The 27,880-nt window shown below is 50.6% G+C and overlaps 1 protein-coding gene across 1 annotated transcript in view; it reads right to left on the reverse strand.

Moving 5' to 3' along the window:
• Window positions 1–27,880, reverse strand: part of LOC147709973 (SLA class II histocompatibility antigen, DQ haplotype C beta chain-like) — a 266,658-nt gene that overhangs the window by 100,108 nt on the left and 138,670 nt on the right. The window contains exon 2 of the mRNA XM_086920654.1: window positions 19,675–19,944. Coding sequence (XP_086776780.1) covers window positions 19,675–19,944 — 270 coding nt within the window. The remainder of the gene's footprint in view (window positions 1–19,674; window positions 19,945–27,880) is intronic.

Raw genomic sequence — 27,880 nt, forward strand, 5'->3', positions numbered from 1 at the left:
TGCCTCAGTCTTTTCCTCTGGCTGTGTTTAGCTACAGTGTGTAGGCAGTGCCCAAGAGCTCCCTCAGTGTCCCCGTCTTGCTGGGTGCAGGGTCCTCGTCGAGTGGTTGACATGAACTACCAGCAGCAGCGGATGGCCGTTATCGGGACGGACAATGAGCTGAGTCACCTGCTGAATTCAGTGCGCAGCTCCCAGCATTCTTAGTCCTCTGAAACTGTTACTGTAGCAGGGTTATTAACTTTAACTCTTTTTTCTAGCGTTTAAAAAATCCGACACAGATTTGTGCCACATTTCCAGGAGTCCATTGGATTCGATGGGTAATTACTTTATTTTTCACTAGCAGCCCGTCCCGACGTTGTCCGGGTATGAATTGCTGCCAGCCAGAAGTATATTGTTTTGTAGGATTTCGTTTGATAGCATTTCTTATCTGTGACAGGCCTGTGAAACGCTCCGATTCACAGTGCACTGCTGATGCACTTAAGAGTGCACGTTCAGTAGTGTGTGAACTCGAGTTTCCCTACTTTATTTTTCCCTGCAATATTATATAGCGCAAACTCTACAACATGGCATGAGCACAATTTACATTACAGAAGAACACATTCATTTGTGGTAGGCACGGGGAGACAAAGCGATTTGCCTGGAATCACAGGATGTTGAGCTGATGCAGAGATTCGAACGTAGCTCCCCAGCTCTAAAGTTCACAATTCTAGAACTTGTGGCGGGAGGTGTGTCTAAAAGTGTATGTTGGTGCTGGCCATCAATGAGAGAGACCTGTGCATTTTTCAAATCGGTGGTGAAAAAATATGAGTATGTTGCTGGAGATGTGGGCCGCCGTGCCACCAATGTACTTACATGGGGAGGGTAAACACCCATTATTCCGCAACTTTCTTTCCGCATACCATCACTCCGCATACTTTCATTACGAAAGTACCATGACTCCGCAATGCCATTATAACGCATGGCATTACATTATATATGCTTTTACCACGCATACATTTACAACGAAATTCGTTGGAAATGCAGGAATGGTAAAAGCATGTTTTTTAAAAATGTTTGGATAAGGTAAGTATGGGTATAGGGGTATATGTTTTGGGGTACTGAGGTATATGTTTTGAGGTGTTTGGGTATTTTAAGGGTTCAGATATAGTTTTGTGTTATGGGGTACAGGGGTAGTTTTAGGGTTTAGGGATAGGTATGGGTTCTGGGGTACAGGGGTATTTTTAGTGTTCAGGGCTAGGTTTGGGTTTTGGGGTAAAGGGGTATTTTTAGGGTTCAGGGGTAGGTTTGGGTTTTGGGGTCCAGGGGTATTTTTAGGGTTCAGGGGTAGGTTTGGGTTTTGAGGTACAGGGGTATTTTAGGGTTCAGGAGTAGGTTTGGGTTTTGGGGTACAGGTGCATTTCTGGGGTTCAGGGCTAAGTTTGGGTTTTGGGGTACAGGGGTATTTTTAGGGTTCAGGGGAAGGTTTGGGTATTGAGGTACAGGCTTATTTATAGGGTTCAGGGCTAGGTTTGGGTTTTGGGGTACGGGGTATATTTATAGGGTTAAGATGGGTTAGTGTTTAAGGGTGTTGGGGTATTTTAAGGAGTAAGGGTGGGTTATGATTATGGGGTGCAGGTGTATTTAAAGGGAGCAGGGTGGACACCCGGAGCTAGAATGTACAGAACCTGGGAAGAAAAAACAATGAAATATTGGGCACAGCGCTTGCTTTTTTTCCCCCCGTAATCCCGCACACGCCCACGCCCCCAGCACACGCCCACGGCACATGATATGAGACATGGCATGAAGGGCGGAAGGTACCACACGCCCCCAGCGTTTGTCACGCCCCCAGCACACTCAAGTTCAAGTTCAAGTTCAGGTATTTGTATAGCGCACTGCTCACCCAGAGGGTCTCAAGGCGCTTGGGTAGGGGGTTCATTATTTGTCGAATAGCCAGGTTTTAAGTTCTTTTCTGAAGGAGATGTGGTTTTGAGTAAGGCGGAGGTGGGTGGGGAGTGAGTTCCAGGTCTTGGCAGCAAGGAGGGAGAAGGATCTGCCACCGAAGGTGGATTTTCGGATGCGCAAGACTGCGGCGAGGGCTTGATTGGATGATCGTAGTTGGCGGATGGGTTTGTAGAAGGACAGTCGAGTGTTGAGGCATTCGGGTCCTAGATTGTAGAGGGCTTTGTGTGCGTGGGTGAGAAGGCGGAATGTGATTCTTTTGCTGACGGGAAGCCAGTGGAGGTCTTTTAGGTGTCCGGTGATGTGATCTTGGCGAGGGATGTCTAATATGAGTCTCGCTGAAGCGTTTTGGATGCGTTGGAGTTTTTTCTGTAATTTTGCTGTGATTCCGGCGTATAGTGTGTTGCCATAGTCCAGTCGACTCGTGACCGGTGCGTGGGTGACAGTCTTTCTTGTCTCGAGGGGGATCCAACGGAAGATCTTTTTGAGAATGCGAAGTACGTTGCAGCAGGATGATGAGACTGCGTTGACTTGTCTGGACATCGAGAGAGAGGAGTCTAGGATGAAGCCAAGGTTACATGCATGGTCTGTGGGTGTGGGTGCTGTGCCCAGAGCGGAGGGCCACCAAGAGTCGTCCCAGGCAGAGGAGGAAGATCCTAGGATGAGCACCTCCGTTTTGTCTGAGTTGAGTTTTAGGCGGCTATGTTTCATCCATTCGGCTACTTCTTTCATGCCTTCATGAAGATTGGTTTTGGCGGTGTTAGGGTCTTTGGTTAGGGAGAGGATCAGCTGGGTGTCGTCAGCGTAGGAGATGATGTTGAGGTTGTGTTGACGTGCGATAGATGTGAGTGGGCTCATGTAGACGTTGAAGAGGGTAGGACTGAGTGAAGATCCTTGTGGTACTCCGCAGATGACTTCGGTGGCCTCTGAGGTGAATGGGGGAAGTCGGACTCTCTGAGTTCTCCCAGCGAGGAATGAGGTGATCCAGTCCAAGGCTTTTCCTTTTATGCCGATGCTGCTGAGGCGTTGTATAAGGGTGCTGTGGCAGACTGTGTCGAACGCGGCGGAGAGGTCGAGTAGAATGAGGGCCACAGTTTCACCGTTGTCCAGTAGTGTTTGGATGTCGTCTGTTGCTGCAATGAGGGCGGTTTCGGTGCTGTGTTTGGCTCGGAATCCGGATTGAGATGGGTCGAGGGAGTTGTTGGATTCAAGGAAGGCGGCGAGCTGGTTGTTGACGGCTTTCTCGATGACTTTGGCTGGGAATGGGAGGAGGGATATGGGTCGGTAGTTTTTAAGTTCGGAGGGGTCTGCTGTGGGTTTCTTCAGAAGGGCGCTGAGTTCGGCGTGTTTCCAGCTTTCTGGAAAGGTGGCAGAGTTGAACGAGCAGTTGATGACATCACGGAGATGGGGTGCGATGATGGAGTTCGCTTTGTTGAAGATGTGGTGGGGGCAGGGGTCGGTTGGCGAGCCAGAGTGGATGGAGTTCATTAGGCGGATGGTGTCTTCAGTGGTGATTGGGTTCCATGCGGTGAGGTTGTTAGTTGGCGGAGTAGGATCTGAAGGGGGTGGGGGGGGGGGGGAGGGGGGGTTGGAAGCTGGGAGTATTCTCGAAGCTGTTGTGGATGTCGGCGATTTTGTTGTAGAAGAAGGAGGATAGCGCATTGCAGAGGTCTTGGGAGGGAGTGATGTCGTTAGATGCTGCGGTGGGGTTGGTAAATTCTTTGACGATGTTGAAAAGTTCCTTGCTGTTGTGATTGTTGTTGTCAAGACGATCCTTGAATGCTGATTTCTTAGCAGATCGAATCAGTTGGTGGTGTTTGCGGGTGGCAGCCTTGAGGATGGACATGTTGTCGGTGGTTGGGTTTTTTCTCCATGTTTTCTCCAGGGAGCGGCATAGCTTCTTGGATTTTTTAAGGTCATCATTGAACCAGGGAGCCTTTTTGCAGTCTGATTTGAACTGGTGTTTTTTCAGGGGTGCTAATTCGTCCGCACTGTGGGGGATCCAGTGCTTGAGATTGGTGGCCGCTTGGCTTGGGTCCAGTGAGAGGGTGGGAGGGTTTTGGTTGAGTGATGTGAGGAGTTGGTCGGAGGTGATTTTGTTCCAGTTTCTCCGAGGAATAGGTTGTGGGCGGTTGTGGGTCGGGGTGGTTTTGCAGCTGAAGTGAACACAGCTGTGGTCCGTCCAATGGAGAGCTGTGGTGCGATCGAAGGAGATATGCTTGCTGGAGGTGAAGATAGGGTCGAGCGTGTGTCCTGCAACATGGGTGGGGGTGTCAACAAGTTGTTTGAGTCCGAGATTGGCCAGGTTATCCAAGAGGGTGGTGGTGTTGCTGTCGTGTTTGTTTTCAAGGTGATAGTTGAAATCTCCTAAAAGAATGTAGTTCTCGGAGGTGAGGGCATGTGGGCAGACGAAGTCGGTGATGTTATCGCTGAATTGACTGCGGGTACCTGGAGGCCTATAGATGAGGGTGCCTCTAAGAGTGGTCCTAGGGTCGGTGTGGATCTGAAAGTGGATGTATTCGGCGGTTGCAAGATCATCCTCTGAGCTGGTCGTGATTTTGATGGTGTTCTTGTGGATGATGGCGATGCCTCCTCCTGTTTGATTGGTGCGGTCTTTACGGGTGATCTTGTAAGCGTCCGGTATGGTTATGGCGATGTCGGGTGCAGATGTTGTGTTCATCCATGTTTCTGTAAGGAAGGCGATGTCCGGTGACGCAGTATCGAGTAGGTCCCAGAGTTCCGTTGCGTGTCTGTGGACCGAGCGGGTGTTGAGCAAGATGCACTTCAGGCGGTTAGATGCGGAGCTGTGTGTGGAGGGGTTGGGTTTGGTGAGGGTCCTGGAGCAGTTGAACTTGCAGGAGAGGCAGGCGAAAGGACCGTGGGTGCGACCTGGGGCGGCTTCGCAGCATTGTGGTGCTCGTCCGGGGTTGAGGGCGAGGAGAGATGCGGCGTCATATGTGACTCTAGTGGGTTGGGAGCGGCGAGGACCAGGGGGTCTGGCGCTGGGCGTGGTCCAGGCGTGGACGGGCGTAGACGGGCTTACCTTTGGCGCACCTTCAGCGCGCATGGGGCGCGACCGCTGCGCGTGAACGCTGCGCGTGGAGACATCGGTCATATGGATAGAGGAGGGGGAGGGGCGAGGGCGGAGCAGCTGGGAGGCGGGAGGCGGGGTGGATATCCGGGGAGGGAAGGCTAAACAACAACAAGAGACTAAACAAGATGGCAGTTGGCCAAATCCTATGCAGAGATAGGGGCACAAAGTATTAATGACACGCTAAGATACTGTGAATGGGCACAAACAATCAAATAATTGAAAAGCAAGGCAATGCAGACAAAGCTAGCGTTACAGCACGCTATGGAGGCTAGCGCTGTGTTATTATGCTAATTGGTGCAATTGGGACTAGCGCTACGCTGCAAAACAAACTGCGCAACTACTGAGGTGGTGGAGCGCTATGGGAATGATTAATTAAAGATTAAAATTGGGCGCTATGGGAGTAAGTGATTGAGATCCGGTGCAGCTCAGAACAGTTCAAGGCAGGGAATAAAAATTAAGATCAGGCGCTATGTAAATCAATATTTAAGATCGGGCGCTGTGGGAGTTAATAATAACAATCGGGTGCAGCTCAGAGCAGCTCAAGGCAGGTTACAATACCGCACTTGGGTCGGGGAGGCAGCTTGAAGTGGAGCGACCGCTTCTGACGAGTCAGGACGGTCACAGAGGTCTCGTGGAGAGACCGAGCCTGACGAACTGTGGGAGGGTGGAGCAGCTGGGAGGCGGGAGGCGGGGTGGATATCCGGGGAGGGAAGGCTAAACAACAACAAGAGACTAAACAAGATGGCAGTCGGCCAAATCCTATGCAGAGATAGGGGCACAAAGTATTAATGACACGCTAAGATACTGTGAATGGGCACAAACAATCAAATAATTGAAAAGCAAGGCAATGCAGACAAAGCTAGCGTTACAGCACGCTATGGAGGCTAGCGCTGTGTTATTATGCTAATTGGTGCAATTGGGACTAGCGCTACGCTGCAAAACAAACTGCGCAACTACTGAGGTGGTGGAGCGCTATGGGAATGATTAATTAAAGATTAAAATCGGGCGCTATGGGAGTAAGTGATTGAGATCTGGTGCAGCTCAGAACAGTTCAAGGCAGAGAATAAAAATTAAGATCGGGCGCTCTGTAAATCAATATTTAAGATCGGGCGCTGTGGGAGTTAATAATAACAATCGGGTGCAGCTCAGAGCAGCTCAAGGCAGGTTACAATACCGCACTTGGGTTGGGGAGGCAGCTTGAAGTGGAGCGACCGCTTCTGACGAGTCAGGACGGTCACAGAGGTCTCGTGGAGAGACCGAGCCTGACGAACTGTGGGAGGGCGGAGCAGCTGGGAGGCGGGAGGCGGGGTGGATATCCGGGGAGGGAAGGCTAAACAACAAGAGACTAAACAAGATGGCAGTCGACCAAATCCTATGCAGAGATAGGGGCACAAAGTATTAATGACACGCTAAGATACTGTGAATGGGCACAAACAATCAAATAATTGAAAAGCAAGGCAATGCAGACAAAGCTAGCGTTACAGCACGCTATGGAGGCTAGCGCTGTGTTATTATGCTAATTGGTGCAATTGGGACTAGCGCTACGCTGCAAAACAAACTGCGCAACTACTGAGGTGGTGGAGCGCTATGGGAATGATTAATTAAAGATTAAAATTGGGCGCTATGGGAGTAAGTGATTGAGATCCGGTGCAGCTCAGAACAGTTCAAGGCAGGGAATAAAAATTAAGATCGGGCGCTATGTAAATCAATATTTAAGATCGGGCGCTGTGGGAGTTAATAATAACAATCGGGTGCAGCTCAGAGCAGCTCAAGGCAGGTTACAATACCGCACTTGGGTCGGGGAGGCAGCTTGAAGTGGAGCGACCGCTTCTGACGAGTCACAGCACAGCACAACGCAGACACGCCCACAAGGGACTACTTTGCTGGCACGGTTCTTTTACCTTTTAAATGTATATGGTGGGCATCTGCATAGTCTATGTCCTTCTGCTGCAACTGCCCTTTCCAACGCTGTATTGAGTGTTGTGATTGGTGCTGTGGTTCCTGAGATTACCCGCCTCAAAGGTTTGGGCTCTCTCTTTATTATATTAGTATGGATGTACAAAGTGCCTGATCTATTGTCCAGCGATTAGTCAGCAGCAGTTACAGCAGATTAGCAGAGAGGGGAGGTGCCACCTTGAAAGAAAGACAGTCCTCCCTCCCCATCCCTCTCTCCCCTGTCCCTCTCTCCCCACCCCTCTTTCCCTCATCCATCTCTCCATCCGCATATGGTCCTGGCCGAGGACGAGCGGTCTGGTGCCACTCAAACCCTGTCAGCGCTCCTGCGCTTGGCTCTCCCTGTCTCTCCCCAGTGAGACTGGCTTGAGTGAAACGAGAGGTTTTAATTTCTACCTTGCTACATGAGTCACAAAATAGAGTGATCAACAGAGAATGGGCGTGGAAGGCACTGTACTCAAAGGGTTTGCCTCTTTCCTCTCAGACAGATCCCAAATGATCAAGATTGCAAATAGTCTCTTGTCTCCACTGGTGGTTGGTCAAGGCGTCCCTCAAGGTTCTATCCTTGCTCCCACTCTGTTCAAACTCTATCTGGAACCATTAGGGAACCTTCTAAGCAAATCTGGAATCCTCTACCATCTCTATGCGGATGACACCCAAATCTACCTCAAGGTGTCTTCCGCTCATGATCTCTCACTACTCAGCTCTACTCTCAACACTATTCACAACTGGATGCTAGTTCACCAACTCATTCTCAATCCCTCCAAAACGGAATTCCTCCTCATATCTAGCTCTCTCTCTCCGCCTCCTGTTCAATCCTGGATGGATCAATCAAATCTACTCAACAGTAAACCCATCATTGTGGTTTGCGCTAAATCCTTAGATGTCATACTTGACAAAAGACTCAACCTCATCTCACACATCAACTCCATGGCCAAGAGCGCACGTTATCAACTGCGACTTTTAAGGGGGATTCGTCGGTTCTTCCCGGAAAATGACCTACAAACCTTGGTCCAATCGCTCGTTCTCTCTAGACTTGACTATTGTAATTCTCTTCTGACTGGCCTTCCCAAATCACACCTTTCCCCCCTCAAATCCGTCCTCCATTCAGCAGCTCGCTTCATTTCAGGGTCCAAACGAAGTGACAACATCACTCCTATCCTGTCTTCTCTCCGATGGCTTCCCATGGAGGCTAGAGCTATCTACAAAACAGCGTGCCCACAAAGCTTTGCACTCTTCCTCCCCTCGCTGTCTGGCGAATAAACTCAAACTGTCTGGAGGCTCAAGACCTTCTCGGAATGCGGAAAAGTTCCTTCTTGAAACCCCCTCCTTCAAAAGAGAAAAACTGTTGGCACAATCGTTCTCAGGTAATGCGGTGAGAACCTGGAACTTGCTTCCTCCTCCGCTCCATGCCATCACCTCCATCCAGATCTTCAAAGCGAACCTTAAGTCTCTTTTATTCCAAAGACACTTTCAGAACTAATTCCCTCCTTCTCAGACCCTGCCAGGAAGTTCTTTAGTCATTGTAAATGTGTCACATATGTTTATATTTTTGCTTATATATCCTGTGCTTGCTGCGTTTGGAATTGTGTTCCTTTTGCCTGCGTTGTTTTGATTCTATGGCCGGCTTGCCACTTCTAGTTTTTAGGTCAAGCATTCAAGACCTCTTGTATATACTTTAGTATATACTTATATATGTAATGAAATGAAATGAAATGAAATTTGATTTGTAAAGCGCATGGCTGCCCTAGAGCGTCCCAGCGCTATGTAGTTTGTGGGCTCTGGAGAGCAGCCCTAGGACTTTACTGCTTCCACTTAGGCACTTTTGTTTCAGTGCAACTGCCTCTATTTAACTGTCTTGATAGAAAACGACCAGTAGAGGTCAGTAAAATACCAGAAATGCTTTCTGCTTAGGGGATTTCTATTTTCTGGCAACTGCCTCTATTTAACTTTCTTGATAGAAAACGACCAGCAGAGGTCAGTAAAATACCAGAATCACTTTAGCATTCCCTGTTTTCCAGGCCATAGAAACCTGTCTTCTACAAGCACTCGTACACAATAATATTTTTTTCAAATCTTGTATTTTCGGTGATATGACCAGGGGAGGCTGCTCCATTTGGGCTGAGGGACTGTGCCCCCCTAATTTTTCCTGCTTTATGTGCCATCCACATTGCTAAAATAATAATCACACATTCACATTATGTATTGTGATTATTTAAATATTTGTGTGGATGTCATATAAAACAGGAAAACGTACCTTGCACTGCAGACACCGACGCGCCAATGTCATATTGCCAGTGACTGCAGAGTGCTCACAATGCTGGCTGCCATCATAACATTAGGATCAGGCAGGCAGGCACTTTCACAGACATGCTACTGCGCATGTGCCGTTGTGGCGGTCCAAGGGCTTAAGCCAGTACTGCCCGGGCCTGCCATTATCTAAGGCCTTAATTTTCTTCTCCTAGATGACACGCAGTAGCGTCACTTTTTGCAGCAGCCCCGGGCGGCATGAGCATCAGCTCGGGGCGTGGCTGCATGTCAATCATAATTGCCTCCCCACCTCACCCTTCCCAAAGTTGTCATAGGGAGGGGGAGGGCTCCGTACGCATCACAGACTCCACACCATGATGCTGTGGGAAACGGTTTTGGTTAAGTTGCCCTCTCATCCTCCACAAGTTGTTACAGCCAGCCCAGGCAGCTATTCCAAAATCTGGAACTTTCGGAAAGCCCAGTTTCTGAAGTAGGGGATCTCTGTGTATAGTCATAATCTAGTGATTAGTCCCGCCCATGTGCGTGGACCCCGGAGCAATCAAAAATAATCTCTTAAATTGTCAAAACATGCAGAACTGCACCGACACTTAAGAGAGAATTTAAAGACAGATAATGCAGCCTATATCCACAGGCTACACTGTCCAGTACTTCAACTAGAAATTCGACCAAAATCCACAAACAGCACAGCCTGTCCAGATTTTTCTACAGAGAAAAACCTTGCCTTTAACAGCAAAACCCTCTGGAATGATAGAGAGGAAGAAGTGGACAGACAAGCTCCATAGGCTGCCATTATGTGGCTCAGAACAGGATACTGTGCCTTTAAGAGAACTTTCCAGAAGTCTCACAGTATCCCAGAATGCACTGCGGGTCCCTTTTACTTTCAGTTCAGCAAGCAGGACCCTGGAGCATTGAGCTTTCCCTTTTCAAGGGTTTACTTGGTGATTTTTCACTTTTTTTCTGGTTTTTTGAGTGCTTTTCTTTAAGTACTTTGGTGTTTCTTCCTTGTGTTTGTCTTGGTGCACTCTTTATTTGTCAATATGCCTGCATTGTTTGACAAATGCCCAGAGTGCTCGAGGAAGAAGGCCAAGTCGGACCCACACGAGGTGTGCATCATCTGCCTTCCCTCATCTCATGTCTCAGAGGAGTGTGACATCTGCCAGGGCTTCTCTAGCAGAACCCTGAGAGATAGGATGAAGATCAGGCTCCAAGGCCTGGAAGACAGAAGACTGAAGGCGCAAGGTGGGTCTGGAAGGGCTTCCTCTGCCCATGCTGAGGCCTCTGGGGGGCTCCCCAGGGACAGGAAGACTAGCAAACGTACCCATTCTCCGTCGGCGTCGATTGCACCGACTACGGCGTCGAGAGGGATGACTGCAGTCTGTTCCCCGTCTCCCCAGGGCTCTGGGTTGAAGAGGCGTCGACGCTCGGCGTCGAGGGAACTGAATAGACCGCCGTCGAGATCACCAGTGACGATTTCGTTGTCGTCGGCGTCGAGTAATCGACGTCGAGAGGTGGCCCGGCATAGGCGCTCGCCGTCGAGGCGACACCGCCGTTTGCCGTCGGTGAAGAGAAGGAGGTCGTCATCGAGGGGATCCTTGACGTCGAGGAGGACGTCAAAGTCACACAGGCGTTCGGCGTCGAGGAGACGCTTGCCGTCGAGACGAAGGTCGCCGTCGAGGCGAAGGTCGCCGTCGAGGCGAAGGCGTTCGCCGTCAAGGAAGAGGCGTTCGCCGTCGAGGAGGAGACGCTCGCCGTCGGGTCGACGTTTTTCGACGCCAAAGAGGCGCAGAAGGAGTTCTGGCGCTGGGAGTCAGTCTAGCAGGCGGCAGGTGCCGATAGGGGATTCTCCAACGCCCCAGCCTAAAAAAGAAGGCAGATCACCGGGCTCGGTGTACTCTGAAGTGTATACGCCTTCTAGGCCGAAGTCGGTTACGCCCCCTTCTCCATTACCCAGGGGACCACCTCCGCGGGCTCCCACCCCGCCTCCACTTCCACCTCATCCTCAACCTCAACCTCAACCTCAACCTCAGCCTCAGCTTCCGGCTGACAGGCCTCCTCCGGTTCCTCCGAGGACGGCTTCACTGCCTCGATTTCTGACGTCCCCTAAGGGGCCCCCTCGGCCGAGGGCCCCTGCCGGGCCGAAGTCACCCACTCCTGTGAGGCCGGCGGAACGCCCGAAGCCAAGGAGGTCGCGATCTCGCTCCGGTCGGAGGGGGAGATCACGGAGTCGTCACAGGTCCTCAACGAGATCAAGATGGCGTCACAGGAGGCGACGATCACGGTCCCGCACGGATTCTTCCGGGACCAGAACCTACTCACCGACTTTGTCGGAATCCCCGGGGACGAGAGTATCTCTGGTGGACGACGTCAGCACATTCCAGGATGTTCTCCTGAGGGGTGCAGCTAAGTTGGGTATCACAGTGACGGTGCCTACTCCCACGACGTCCGTGATTTTCGAGACACTGCATAAAAAACACCTGTCTCAACCTTTACTGCCTCTAGTGCCAGGACTGGTAGAGCCCGTAGAGGAGTTGTTTCTCACCCCTGCGGTGACAAAGGCTGCTCCCTCCCGGCTCCTTAAGAAGTACAGGGCCCCGGATTCTGACCCGGCCTTTCTTCGGATGGATCCGACTCCGGACTCTGTCATAGTGATGGCGGCTAGGAAGCAACATGCCACCTCCCTGTCTTCTACTGTACCTCCTGATAAGGAGAGCCGATGGATGGACTCGGCAGGCAGAAAGGTCTGTGGGACGGCCTCTACTGCGATGAAGGCAGCCAGTGCTGCGGCTTTGCTGGGGCGATCAGATCGTGCCCTATGGGAGTCCCTCCAGCAATTCGCTGAGTTCCTTCCCTGAGAGAAGGAAGAGGACTTTCAAGAGATCCTGAAGGAGGGGATGCTGGTGTCGAACCAGCTCATCAGCGCAGCTGCGGATACGTCTCTTCTGGCGGCACATGGCTACTATCATGGTGTCAACCAGCGACGCCACGCTTGGCTTCGACTTACATCGCTCAAGCCGGAAGCTCAGCAGCGGGTGGCCAATCTGCCTTTCTCTGGGGAAACCTTGTTTGGTAAGCATGCGGATGACGAAATGGCCCGCATGAAGGCGGAGGCCGAGACCCTAACTGCGGTTGGGCTGGAGAAGCCCAAGGAGAAGAAGACCTACCACCCATTCCAGAGACGGTTTGGGGCACAGGGCAGAGGGTGTGGACAGACTTCGGGACAGCAGCAACAACAGCAGCAGCAGTTCCGGAAGCCCTGCCAGAAGCGCCAGAAGGGTAGAGGCGGCCAGCAGTCCGCAGCAGCGAACAAAGGCCCAGCTGGGTCTCGACCCTGAGTTGTTACTTCCCCTACATCCGTTACCCACTCCGGTGGAGGAAGCGTTCAATTTCTTCTGGCAGAGTGGAGAAAAATTACTCAGGACAAGTGGGTGCTGAATATTGTTTGCAATGGATACAGTCAGTTCACCAGCCCGCCTCCATCAATTCCACAGGTCAGCTCGCGGTTTCAACTGCGCGAGCTCCAGGCGGAGGCCGATATCCTGTTAAGGAAAAGGGCGATAGAAGACGTACCTCTGTCTCAAAGAGGAAGAGGTCTGTACTCCCGGTTCTTTCTGGTTCGCAAGAAGGACAAGAACGAGTTCAGGCCCATTCTGGATTTGCGACAAGCAAACAAGTGGATTCGCAGAGAGAAGTTTTGCATGCTGTCGTTGCATCAGATTTATCTTCAGCTGCAACAGAGAGACTGGCTATGTGCTATAGACCTACAGGATGCGTACTTCATGTGCCCATTGCACACAAACACAGGAAGTTCCTGCGATTCCAAGTCGGCGCCAATCATTATCAGTACACAGTACTGCCATTCGGGCTGAAGTCTGCGCCCAGAACATTCTCGAAGTGCATGGCAGTGGTAGATGCACACCTAAGGAAGAACAAGGTGTTTGTCTACCCGTACCTGGACGATTGGTTGAGCAAGGCCTCCTCCTTTTCGGAAGCTCAAGCGCACTTCCAGAAGACGTGCGTTCTCCTGAACAAGCTGGGGTTACACGTCCACATGTCCAAGTATGTCCCGACGCCGGTCCAGTGCATACAGTACTTGGGAGCCTCCATCAATACGCTGTCAGCAAGCGTGTCTCCTTCCAGGGGCGGCTCTAGGCTCATGGCGGCCCTGGGCAGGGAGCGTAGGTAGGGGGCCCCGGAAGAGGGGGTCCGAGCAGGGCAGAGCGCGGAGGCCAGTGATGTCAGGGTGTTTGGAAGGGGAAAAGAGCCAGAGGCCGCCAAATCCCTGCCAGGGGCCGCCACGCAAATATGTATCCATCCTCAGAGGATTATTATATTAAGGATATATATTGGCGTGGTGGCCCCAGGGGTTTGGGGGCCCTGTGCAGGTGCACAGCTTGCACATGCCTAAGGCCGCCCCTGCTCCTTCGGAGGAGCAACGGTTATCACTCCTTCGGAAGGCTCAGGCTCTTATGACCGCTCCGTCTACAACAGTGAGGACGGTGTCTTCTCTACTGGGGTCGATGGCCTCTTGTATCTTCCTCTCTCCGCATGCACGACTGCACATGAGACCGCTGCAGGAGTGCTTGGAGGATCAGTGGGATCAGAGGAAAGGATCTTGGGACGACAAGATACGACTGTCTCTGCATGCTCTTCAGTCTCTGAAGTGGTGGTGTTCAGCGGAGAATCTCCTCAGAGGGGTTCCCTTCCACAAAGACATTCCCACACAGACTATCGTGACGGATGCGTCTCTCTACGGCTGGGGGGCGCACTCCGGAGACTTACAGATACAAGGAACTTGGTCCCAGACGGAGTCCACGTATCACATCAATTTCCTGGAACTCGGAGCTGTTCACTTGGCACTGAAGGCCTTTCATCCGTCCTTCCAGACCAACTCTCTGCTTGTACAGACGGACAATACGGCCACGATGTATTACCTCAACAAGCAGGGGGGCTCGAGATCGCGCAGGAGGCGCAGGCGATCTGGCGTTGGCTTCTAGCCAGAGGACTAACGATAACGGCTACCCATCTGCCAGGTGTGCAGAATGTTCAGGCCGACGCACTGAGCAGACTGATTCAGGAAAACCAGGAATGGGTCATAAACGACGAAGTACTAGGAGAAGTCTTCGCAAGGTGGGGGACTCCAGACGTAGATCTGTTGGCCACCGCCGAAAACAGCAAATGCCGAGACTTCGCCTCCAGGTATTACCAGCAGGGGACGCTGGGGAATGCGTTATGGATCAACTGGTTGAACAGCTTTCTGTACGCTTTTCCACCCATTCCCCTGATTCCGGCGGTGCTCATCAAGCTGTCCCAGTCCAGTGCGTGGATAATCCTGATTGTCCCGGAATGGCCCAGGCAGTGGTGGTTCACGGACCTGCTTCACCGGTCTCTCCTTTCTCACATACGGCTGCCGTGCAGGCCGGACCTTCTCACGAAGTTCGGGGGGCAGATGTTGCACCCCAACCTCCCGTCTTTGAGTTTGGCGGCATGGCTCCTGAGATAGTGCAATATGGCCATTTGAATCTACCAGAAGATTGTATGGACATACTGAAGGAGGCTAAGCGACCTTCCACTCGGACTTCTTATGCTTACAAGTGGAAGGGGTTTTGCATCTGGTGCAAGTCCAAGAACTATGACCCAACGACGTGTAAGGAAGATGTCATCCTTCCGTATCTTCTACATCTGGCGCAGTCTGGCCTTAATTTCCATTCCATTAAGGTTCATCTCGCTGCGCTGACTGCCTACAGGAAATGCCCTTCACAGACTTCCTTCTTCCAGATCCCTGTGATCAAAGATTTTCTGGAAGGCTTGAAGAAAGTATTCCCTCCTGTCCGGCTTCCTTTGCCTTCATGGGAATTGAATGTGGTGCTGTCCAGATTGATGAAGGAGCCTTTTGAACCTATTCATAAGGTTTCGTTGCAGCACCTGTCCTGGAAGGCGGCGTTCCTCGTGGCCATTACATCGGCCCGCAGGGTGAGTGAATTCAGGCGTTGTGTTGCCAAGAACCTTATACTGTATTTCATGCTGCTAAGGTTGTTATGCGTACTCACCCTAAATTTCTTCCAAAGGTTATCTCGGATTTCCATGTTAACCAGACTATAACTTTGCCTACATTTTTTCAGAATCCTTCCTCTCCAGCGGAAAGGTCTTTACATTCCCTGGATGTCAGGAGGGTGTTGAAGTTTTATCTGGATAAAACCAAGGATATTCGTAGGTATGACCAGTTGTTTATCAATTATGGATCAGTCAGGACCGGTCTTGCTACCTCAAAACAGTCCATCTCGAGGTGGATTGTGTCCTGTATACAATTGTGTTACCAAAAGGCTAATAAGACCTTAGGGGGTAAACCTAAGGCTCATTCCACCAGGGGCAAAGCTGCCACGACTGCTTTGCTACGAAATGTTCCAATTGCAGAAATCTGCAAAGCGGCTACTTGGAAGTCGGTCCATACCTTCGCTAAGCATTACTGTCTGGACACCGATGCCAGGGCAGACGCTCAGGTTGGACAGGCTTCGCTGCGAAATCTGTTTGCACAATAAGTGCTTATTTCTCTTTTCTCCACCGCCGCTTTGGTGTGGGGATGGGCTTGCCATTCTATTCACTAGATTATGACTATACACAGAGATCCCCTACTACAGAAGGAGTAGTTTCTGTCCTGTAACTCCAGTTCTGTAGTAGGGGTATCTCTGTTATAGTCATAAGCGCCCGCCCGCCTCCCCGGTGGAGAGAGATATTCATGTAAGGAATGCTACAGGTCTGGCGTGTTACGCCTTCAAAAAGAACTGAAAGTAAAAGGGACCCGCAGTGCATTCTGGGATACTGTGAGACTTCTGGAAAGTTCTCTTAAAGGCACAGTATCCTGTTCTGAGCCACATAATGGCAGCCTATGGGGCTTGTCTGTCCACTTCTTCCTCTCTATCATTCCAGAGGGTTTTGCTGTTAAAGGCAAGGTTTTTCTCTGTACAAAAATCTGGACAGGCTGTGCTGTTTGTGGATTTTGGTGGAATTTCTAGTTGAAGTACTGGACAGTGTAGCCTGTGGATATAGGCTGCATTATTCGTCTTTAAATTCTCTCTTAAGTGTCGGTGCAGTTCTGCATGTTTTGACAACTTAAGAGATTATTTTTGATTGCTCCGGGGTCCACGCACATGGGCGGGACTATTCACTAGATTATGACTAAAACAGAGATACCCCTACTACAGAACTGGAGTTACAGGACAGAAACTACTCCTTCCTGCCACCGTCATCGATCAAAGCCGCTGGCCTAATTTTATTATTCTGTCCAACTAAGCTGTGTCATGCTCGCCCCTGTAGCCAGTATGAGGTACTCTGCAGGCCTGTCATTCTGGGCATCAGCTCCTGGTTGGCAAGGAGAGACAACAGGTGGGTTAAATCATAACTCTTGTTTTCTCTCGACAATGTCCGATCTGATCAGTTTCTTTTCAAGTTATAGAATTCTGGCTTGAAATGGCACACTCCGATCAGGCCAGCGAAGTATTGTCCCACCAACCCTTATAATCTCTATTTTCAACACGGGAGCTGAGGGTGGGCATTAAATTTACTCGTGGTCACTGCCTCCGATTGATGGTGCTATTCCGCTGTTCGCACTGGATATCCACTATCCTCCTGGGAGAGGTAGATGTAGTGCTTAATAGGAGGCATGCTGGTGGCACTGCGCAGCACCAGTGAATAATGCATCCCTCGATGCGCCAGAGAGGTGTCCCTCAAGTAGTTTTCAGGTGTGTGGGCAGGGCTGGTGTACATTGAACCTGCTGGATACTTATAATATGGAGTGTGCGACTGCTGCCATGCCTGTGTTATTGCAGTGTTTGAACTATGTTTTGGAAAATATACTTGTGCCTTGAAGTAGAGCGTGCACTGCACTAGCCGCTGTAGGTTGTCATACTGCATTTATGTGCAAAGTGGTCTTTTGCCTTATTGTTTTTTGTTCAAATGTGCATCTCAAAAAGCCAGCTATACATTTCTGTATAACTGTAAGGAAGGATAGAACACAGAAAACAGGTGACCCGATGATGTGGTCTTATGGGTACCAACCGGGTGAAAGCAAGGGAGAGGTTCAAAGCAGAGAGACTAGGAGATGGAGAATCAAAGGGAACAGTCGGGAAGCTGTGTCTCTAGCTCAGGCCGCAGGCAGCGTTCATTCCTAGTACTTCACTCATTGATTAGAAAAGAGCGTCCTGCTCGGCAGTTCCCACACAGAAGTTTCATAATTACTGAGTTTGGTGACAGTGGAAAATAAAAGTTAGTATTTATTACTGTCCGTTAGGCCTTTCATAGGCAGTCACGCCTGCCATTCAAGAGTAGGGAATGTGGTTTGAACACCGGAATGTGCATACTAAAAACAAAATGTACTGTTGTTGTTGTTGCATGTATTATTGCATGTATTTCCTGATTTTGGTGGCATTTTGTCTCTAAATCCAATGGAGAGAAGCACGCCTTCCCTGCCTGAAGACAAGAGGTTGAAAGTAGTGGCAGGAAGCGAACCTTTTAACAAAGGCAGGATCCTTCCTGAGACAGTATGTCACGAGACGCAGAGTGGGGGCTCCCTTGAAGTGTTGGGGCAGGCACCACAAGGCCTGCAAGGGTCTGAGTTACACTCCTGTCATGCAGCTTCACTGCTGACAGTAATGCACGCAACCTGGGCTTCATCCTGGACTCCTCCCTCTCCATGACCAGACAAGTCAACGCCGTCTCCGCGTCCTGTTTCAACATCCTGCGCATGCTACGGAAGATCTTCCGGTGGATCCCCACCGAGACCAGGAAGACGGTCACCCAGGCCCTCCTCACCAGCTGACTAGACTACGGCAACGCCCTCTACGCCGGAACCACCGCCAAGCTCCAGAAGAGACTCCAACGGATCCAGAACGCCTCAGCCAGACTCATCCTCGACATCCCCCGACGCAGCCACATCTCCGGACATCTGAGAGACCTGCACTGGCTCCCCGTCAAAAAGAGAATCACCTTCCGTCTCCTCACCCACGCACACAAAGCCCTACACGACCAAGGCCCGAGCTACCTCAACAACCGCCTCAACTTCTACGCTCCCAAACGCCACCTCCGATCGACCAACCACGCCCTCGCCGCCGTCCCCCGCATCCGAAGAGCGACAACAGGAGGAAGGTCCTTCTCCTACCTGGCCGCCAAGACCTGGAACACCCTCCCTACCGACCTCCGCCTGACCCAAGACCACCTCTCCTTCAGGAAGAAGCTCAAGACCTGGCTGTTCGAGCAGTAGCGGCACCCCTCCCCTCCCCCCCCCCCCCCAGCGCCTTGAGACCCTCTGGGTGAGTAGTGCGCTCTATAAATGCCTTGATTGATTGATTGAATGCTTTGAAAGAGGCTGTGCAGGCAGTGCGCGCCAAGGTGTCAAGGGCCTCTTGCCGATAAGCAGGTTTTGCGCTCCCTTAGCAGACGAGGTGTCTTTCTTACTCCCATGGGAGATGGCTTACTCTGTGGCTACATTAGCAGCCGAAAACAAGCTCCAGGGCCTGGCTGTGGGCCCCCTACTTGCTTGGTACGCAGCTGGCTCTGCATACTTCCCTCTCACAAGTCAGAATCAGAGGTTAATAAAATAACGAGTTACAGTAACCTCACAGTCTTTTTTCATGAAGATTTTCAGCTTTAGCAACCAGATGCAATGCAGAGACAACCCTATGTGCAGTTAAGATGATTGAAAATCTTGCTTGTTGCACTGTACAATTTACACACTACAGTAACTGTTGAACAATTCTAACATATGGAGCAATTGTTTGTGTTTAAATATTTCAAGTCTGCACCTTCCCAATTGCTTTGTAAATCTTCTTGTATTGTCAAACAAGCGTTAAGTTATACCATTTGTCCCCTTTTTAAAAAAAAATCTTCCTGTGGTGGTGAGAACCCCTTTGAACATCTCCTGATGACGGTCAGGCTCGCTGGCAGCACAATGCTTACATCCAACTTTTACACCCCCACCACTTTCAAAAGTCACCAGCCGCCACTGGATATCACTACGAAAGGCCCAGATTGTATATTAAAAACAGAGCTTTGGACTATACCACTTCCTGCTGAAAGGCAATATTTCTCTCATGTGTTCCCATACCTGCTTGTCTCGCAGTTTGGTGCTTACTTTCCCTCCATGTTAAAGAACAGTAGATGTTTCAGCACCCAGGCTAATGTGCTGCAAAGCTAAATACATATGAGGTCCCAAAGGCGAGACCGGTTGCGTTATTGCATTGCAAGTGCTTGTTGTGTCTGCCGGTATCACGTTATTGTGTGATGAAGAGGCGAGAGCCTTCACCCCTAGGACACCTCCTCGGGATTCACCTTGCCCTGTGGTTGCATGCCTGTGAGTACGTGTTAGAGTTTACTCTCCCCCCTCCCGCTGGGAGTAACTCTCACCCCACCTGCCCCCCCTCACTCACGCCTCCGGTGCTCCATGAAGCCCTCGAAGATCCCGTAGTTGTGTCTGCAGAATCTGTCCACCTCGGCCCGCGTCTGCTCCAGGTACGCCTCGTCGCTGTTCCACTGCTTGGCGGTCGCCTCTCCGGCCTCCATGTCCGCCTCGTAGTACCCGCGGTCGCTGTCGAAGTGCAGGACCTGCTGCCGGTTGTAGGACCAGCGCACCAGGTACCGGACCCGCTGAGAGCCGTTCACGAACTGACACTCGGCCTTACCCTGGAACACGAAATCATCTGAGGAGAGAAGGGAGACAAGAAGGAGTGAGTACACACCCAGAGGAGAGACGGCTGGAGACTGAGGGGGAAGGGAGAGAGCGAGAGAGAGACAGTCCAGATAGACTGAAGAGAGAGGTGTCTCGGGCTCAGGTGTAATGAATACACACCCAGGAAGAGAATCACTGAAACAAGAAAGAGGAGGAAAGGAGAGTGAGTGCACGAAGACACACATTGTAGTAAAGAAGAGCGTAGGTCGACTCACACAGGCTTAAAACAAAATACCCAGACGTACAGTTGTTTAGCAAAGTGAGGTATCGGGGCTCTTCGGTAAGTGTTGCTGCTGAGCCGGGTCCGAAACAATCACCTCACCTCACGCAGGAGAGTGAAGGGCATGTTGTCTCGGGACGTTAAATGTCATCGTGTCCCCAGAGCTGACATAAAACTGAGGGAGCGCGGGCCGGGGGCTCCTCAGAAGACCCCACCCAGCATGATGCGTTTGAAGCACAGCACCCCTAGGCATCAATGTTCGTGATCTGAACCAAAATAACGTTTTACTGTTTATGTACTCACGATCACCTGCTTTGACAGCTCTTCATTGATTGTACTCTAGCGCCACCGTATGGCTACTTACTCCATAGCAGCAGGGCAGCTGAATGCAACCCCTGAGAGATATTTATTTGCCAAGAGGGAGGGCGGGACACAGCAAAGAGTGACTGTGTCTGAGAGAGTGGAGTTTCACCCGGGTGACTGAGAGCAGTAGGCGTGTGGTCGCTTTCAGGCTGACTACCATCTTCCCAACACATAATGATGGCCTGCACCAGCTGTAATATCGTCAATGGACAGTGCACAGTGACCACACTGGTCAGGCACTAGGACCAGCCCGAGGGAAGGCCGAGGGCGAGGAAAGGGAGGAGCTGGGGAACGAAAGGGCAGTTCACTGCTGACCACGAGGCATGTAAGATGCATGAATAAAGAAGCTCCCTACCTACAACGTTTGTCTGCGTGGTTTATGGGCCTGCGCCGACACTACAACTGGCGACGAGGATGAATCGGGCAGGAGTATGAGCCTGCGGTGGCAAGAATGGATAGAAGACTTTGATGACTTCATGAAAGCCTCCAAGATAACAGAAGAGGAAGAGCAACTACTTTTCCTCAGGAACCTAATTGGCAGAGACGGCGGAAGGATCCTAAAAGAACTGCCAGTAGAATCCTTGGCATCCTTCACCAAAGCACGGGAAGCCCTGGACGGTAAATTCCTGCACAAACGGAATGTCGACTATGAACGGTACACTTTCAACCGGGCCGCGCAAGAGAGAGGTGAACGAATGGAGGCGTTCGTGACTCGTCTGAACCACCTAGCAAAGCACTGCGAGTTTGACAACTTCTCAAAGGAAGACGCTCTGCGACTAAGAGTCATAGAAGGATGCCTCTCCGAACCACTGAGACGCAAGCTACTGAAGAAAAGCTACAAACTAGTGGACATTGTGCACATGACGAGAATAGAGGAACAAGCTGACGAGCATGCAAAGAGCATGGAGAGTGGGAAAAGCGAGCGACCCGAACAAGTCTTCAGGATGCAGTCGCGACGTGAACATCGACAGTCCCCACCACGTGATCGCTCGTCCCGGTCCAAGAAACACCATCACCAGTCTCATAGAGGGCACAAAGACACGAGATACATGAAAGGACGCTCGGACAAGCACAACAAATGCTACCGATGTGGCTACGACTTCCCACATGCAGACGCATGCCCAGCGCTGGGAGAACAATGCCGGAAATGTGGGAGAGACAATCACTTCGAAAGCATGTGTGGGGCAGTGTCAAAGGGTGATCACAAAGGAAGCCACCGACGACATCTGAATCCAAACAACCGTCATCAGGTCAGGGCTGTTGGAAACAAACGCGACTCGTCCTCCGGGTCGTCACAATCAAGCGGCCGCTCTTGCAGGACATGTCAGTCTCGGCATTCATCCTCAAGAGACTCCCGATCTCCGTCACCAGCTCCACCACCTGCTCCCCGGAAAGAATACCTCTATCGGGTGGCAGACCTGGACCAACTCAAAGAATACCCGCGTCTAGACATCAACATTGGCTCCCACCCCACCCAGTTTGTGCTCGATAGTGGGGCAACGCTAAACTATCTACCCGTAGTGGAATACCACCGGATGAACCCACCGCCCGAACTAAGGGAGGCCCATGTGCAAGTATATACGTGGATGGCTGAAGAGCCACTGACGTGCCTTGGAAAGTTCGAAACTGACCTCTCATACGAAGACCGCACAATACCAGCGTACATCCACATCATTGAAGGGCCCGAAGCCGACTGCCTCCTGAGCCTGGCAACTGCCGAACGGCTGAAACTGGTGGATATCCTGTTCAGAGTCACTGACAAACCAGCACTCCTCCGGAAATTCCCGAAGTTGTTCCACGGCCTAGGAAAACTGAAGAACTGTCAAATTAAAATCCACATAGATGAACAAGTCACGCCGGTGGCACAACACCACCGAAAAATTCCATTTCATCTACAAGAAGCTGTGGAGAAGGAACTCAGAGACTTGCTAGAAGCAGACATCATTGAGAGAACTGAGGGGCCGACCCCGTGGGTCTCCCCGGTCGTGGTGGTCCCAAAGAAAGGAGAAACTGGCCAAGTTCGCCTGTGTGTAGACATGAGGGCGCCCAACACGGCCATCGAAAGAGAGAGACATCCTGGCCCACACATCAGCGACATGATCACGTCCCTCAACGGAGCAAAGATCTTCTCAAAACTGGACCTAAACAAAGGGTATCATCAGCTAGAGTTGCATGAAAGGTCGAGATACATCACGACGTTCTCGACACATCTTGGACTATTCAGATATAAGAGGCTAAGCTTCGGAGTGTCATCAGCGGCCGAAATATTTCAAGAGGCAATCAGGCGAACAATTAGTCACATTCCCCAGGTCCTGAACTACAGTGATGACATCCTCGTATACGGAGCAACGACAGCTGAACACAACAAAGCGCTGAATCAGGTCTGTCAAGCACTGATGGACGCGAACCTCACGCTCAACGAAGCTAAATGTGAACTGCACAAACCAACGCTAAAATTTTTCGGACACCTATTCTCTGGAAGCGGAATGAAACCAGACCCAGAAAAAGTAGCAGCACTAAACGACACGCCAAGCCCGGAGGACGTTGGCGACATACGATCCTTCCTAGGCATGGCCAGCTACTGCTCCAGGTATATTCCCGACTACGCCACATTAAGCTACCCGTTAAGGAAGCTCACCAAACAAGGGCAACCTTTCCAGTGGTCCACCCAGTGTGAAGGGGCATTTCGGGAAATAAAGAGAATGGTCGAGTCGGCAAAGAACCTAGCGTATTTCGACCCAACAATGAAGACGGAGATAACGGTAGACGCCAGTCCAGTAGGATTAGGAGCCATCCTAGCACAGTATGACAAGGAAGGAGACCAAAGGCACATAGTAGCCTATGCTAGCAGAAGCCTGACGGACACAGAGAGGGCCTACTCGCAGCCAGAAAAATAAAGCCTGGCAGTCGTCTGGGCATGTGAACACTTCCACATCTTCATCTTTGGTAAACACTTCACGCTCATAACCGACCACCAGGCCCTACTCACAATTTTCGGAAACCCGAAAGCAAAAATGCCACCAAGAATAGAGAGATGGGGCCTAAGACTGCAAGAATACACATACACCATCATCCACAAGCCAGGCAAGGACGTAAACCCGGCAGACTACATGTCACGACACCCCATTAAAGATGACAAACCAGCACAATCCATCGCAGATGAATACATTCACTTCGTAGTGAATCAAGCGAGGCCTCCGGCTGTCCCACTGGAGGCCATCTGTGAAGCAACCTAAACGGATGCCACCTTGCAAGAGGTGAAGCACATGATCCAAACAAACGGCTGGAGACACAAGTCAAGCAATGGCCACGACAACACGGACATAGCGGCATTCAAACATGTCCATGAGGAACTGTCCATAGCCGCCAACGGACTCATCTTACGAGACACAAGAATAGTAATACCACGACAACTCAGGCAAGGGGTTGTCAACTTAGCACATGAGGGACATCGAGGTGTGGTAGCTACAAAAAGAGCACTCCGCGAAAGGGTCTGGTTCCCAACACTAGATCGGATGGTGGAGGCGACTCTGAAGGACTGTCTGCAATGCCAACTCGTCAGTCGTCCAGACCCCCCCGCACCGCTACAAATGTCCCCACTACCGGAGGCCGTATGGCAACACATTGCCATCGATTTCTTTGGGCCAATCAAATCGGGCCAATATGTCCTAGTCATCATGGACGAATACTCCAGATTCCCCATCGCACAACTGTGCGCCTCCACGAAAGCATCCAGCGCCATACCCATCCTTGAAGAGGTGTTTGCCGCCTGGGGAATTCCCCTAGTGGTGAAGTCGGACAATGGACCACCGTTCAATAGCCATGACTTTGCAGAGTTCGCCCAACACCTCAACTTTGCACACCGCAAGATCACGCCACTATGGCCACAAGCCAACGGAATGATTGAACGCTTCATGGCCACGATCAAGAGGACCCTCCAGCAAGCAGAACTCACCGGAAAACGCCCACAGACAGCACTCGATGAGGTACTGAGGGCCTATCGAAACACGCCTCATTCCACCACGGGCAAATGTCCTGCCACCATCATGCTAGGACGTCCAGTGCGCACTAGAATACCAATGATGAACCTGAACACGCCAGAACTGGATTCCGACTCTGATCACGAAGAGATCGCGGCAAGAGACAAAGAAAAGAAGGAAAAGATGAAACAATACGCCGATGAGCGACGTCACACGGCCCCCGCAAATAAAAGAAGGAGACTGGGTGCTAGCAAGACAAGAGCAGCACAGGAAGACAGATTGGAGATATAATGAAGTCCCACTCAAAGTGATCCAACAAAAGGGAACCATGATCACCGCGGAGACCGAAGGAAAGAGACTCACCAGAAATGTGACGTACTTCAAAAAGTGCGGACCCACCGCCAACGGGTTGCTGGAAAATCCCAAACTGGAGCCGGAAGACCATGAGACACCGACAACCAACGCCCCAGTACCAAAGGGGATCACTGATGGGAATGAGAACAATAACCCCGATCCTCAAGCACGCCCCAGACGCGTGATTACGAAACCGTCGCGTCTGATTGAAGAACCTTAAAGAAACGAACTACTAACGTGAACATTGACCAAGAACCTGTCATTGTGTCATCATCCACCGAGGGGGAAGGTGTAATATCGTCAATGGACAGTGCACAGTGACTACACTGGTCAGGCACTAGGACCAGCCCGAGGGAAGGCCGAGGGCGAGGAAAGGGAGGAGCTGGGGAACGAAAGGGCAGTTCACTGCTGACCACGAGGCATGTAAGATGCATGAATAAAGAAGCTCCCTACCTACAACGTTTGTCTGCGTGGTTTATGGGCCTGCGCCGACACTACACCAGCTTACACCATTCCGCCCATGTTAGCACGTGCAGTGGCGTAACAAAACTTGAGGGGGCCCCCCTGCAAAGCACATGGATGCCCCCCCCCCCACCCCGGCGGCGCGGCCCACCATCAGCTTCCTGATGACCACCATATTGTGGCGATAGGACCCTCAATCTGCCTTTATAAGTGTTAGAAAATGCAAGTACGCTCGCTGAGCCCTTGGATCACCCCTTACCACACTAAGGCTACACAATGGGCAACTGAAAACGGGCGACATTCACTCCCTCCGACCTTTGCTCATTCTTTCCAACCTTTCTTTTATTTCCTTTCTTATTCACTTCTTTCCTACTTCCCTTCTCACTCTCCACTCTTTCCATTTCTTCCCCTCTCTTCCTTCTGCCTCAACCCTTTCTGTAGCTCCATTCTTCTTTTCCTTCTTTGTTCCTTCTCTTTCTCCCTTGCAGTCTTCTTCCCTTGCCCTATCACTCTCTCCCCATCTCCTTGCAAGCTTCCTTCCTTCTCTCCTTCCTTCATTTCTGCTTTACCACATCTTTATCTTTCTCCTAGCTATTCTTCCATACTTACCTTCCACCCTCCTTTCTTCTCTCCACCACTCCCTTTTCCTTTCTTCCTTCCTCCCTTCTACTCTCCTAACTGTCGTCTCCCCACCTGTCCTTCCTTCCATTCCGCTCTCTCCTTTCCCCCTTTCTGTCTTCAAGCGCCCCCACCCCTCTTTTTTGCTCCCACTCTTGTTACATGGCTGTATGTCTGGCCCAGCTTCATCTGAAGTGCAGCAGACACCCACTAAGGGTTTATCATAAATCATTTAGCAATGTTTTGCTCTGGTCTCATATGTAATTACCAACGCAATTAATATTTTAATATTAACTTGCTTTATAAACCCCAACATCTCTGTTAACTCATTTATTGATGCCACTTGTCAGACTGGCTATGTGGCTCACGTCAATTTATAACAAAGAATTTAAGACAGTATGTAAAGACAGGTGTAAGACACATCTGTGACACGAATCAACTGACATTTAAAGAAATATGACTCTAAACTGCTTGATGCACAGCCAGCCAAAAAGGCTGCGCTACCTAATGATGAATGCAGGATGTCAATGAGCTACAATGACATCCACACAAGTCTCCAAGGAGCATCATTTAATCCTAATAGTCTTATACCTCCTGCCTTGAAGGAACTGCACTGGCTTTCCATTAAACTAAGAATTACATTCAAAGGTAATGTATACAAATCATTTCAAGTATATGGTCCTTTCTATCTCGGTAACCTGACCTCAAATGTAAATCAGGAAACAACCTGAGGTCAAGCAGCACTAGTCCTCCAATAGACCCACAGGCAGATGAAAGCAGCATGCGGAAAACAGTGAGAGCTCAGGGGATGCTTTTTGGAATTCCTTGCACCACAACCTTCAAGTCACCGTCAAACTTTGATCCTCAACAAAGTACTGAAGAAAAAGTAATTCAAAGAAACCTATGACCATGACCAGACACTATTCAGGACCACCCATCACCCTTTTTATCATAGCGCTCCTCACGGTCCGTTGGCTCACAGTGTAGCTCCCACCAATATCCATCTCAAATAGTCACCCCCAACAGTTGCCCACGTCAGTCTTTAAGCCGAATGTTTATATTGTGAATTCCATCTCTCTCCTACTCGAAGTGCAAAGTTTACTTAGCAATAGGTTAGGGAATTACAAAAAATATAAAACAAGTACTTAACTAGAACACTAAAGGCAAGTGAACAAAGTGTGTAACTTTTCTTGGAAGCAAATAGAAACTTCCCCCCAGCCGAATAAATGTAGGTGTTCCTTCTGTAGGAAGGTAGGTACCTGACTATGGTTACCCCCAACTTTTTGCCTGGTGTTTTGCTGGTTTTCTGACTTAGTTGACCTGGGGCCCTGCTAATCAGGACCCCAGGCCTACTGCTCTCTCTGTAAAATGGATTCCATGTACCCCAGGTACATATCTAATTGGTACTGGGCCACCTTATCAGACCCTGTAACTCAGGGCATAGGTGTACCCAGGGCCTACCAGGGGCTGAAGCATGTATTGTGCCACCCCTGGCTGGCCATCTAAATCTGACACAACTGGCTGCACGACAGCTGGGGCAAGGTGGTGTAATCACCCCTTGCTGTAGATATAGTATACCTATATCTAACCCTAAAATGGACACACAGATCCCTATCAGTCACTCCTAAGGCAGGCCTTAACAATCCTGAAGGCAGAGTGCTTGGAATCATGTGAGATGGTGCTCTGGCATGAGCTGAGCCTGTCTGCAGCTTGCGGAACCAAGTCCTAATAGCTGTTCCATGATAACGCATACCATATACTCTTAAGTGCATTATAATCCTCGCGGTTAAATGCTAACTCTGGTATTGCTTTATCAAAACATGTCGAGTAAGGTGTCATACGAATTGGAATACTAACCCCTCGCCAATTCTGGCGACGGGGTTAGCATTCCACCCTTCTAGAGGGACACG

Source organism: Lissotriton vulgaris, chromosome 5 (assembly GCF_964263255.1).
Source record: "Lissotriton vulgaris chromosome 5, aLisVul1.2, whole genome shotgun sequence".
Classification (NCBI taxonomy): domain Eukaryota; kingdom Metazoa; phylum Chordata; class Amphibia; order Caudata; family Salamandridae; genus Lissotriton; species Lissotriton vulgaris.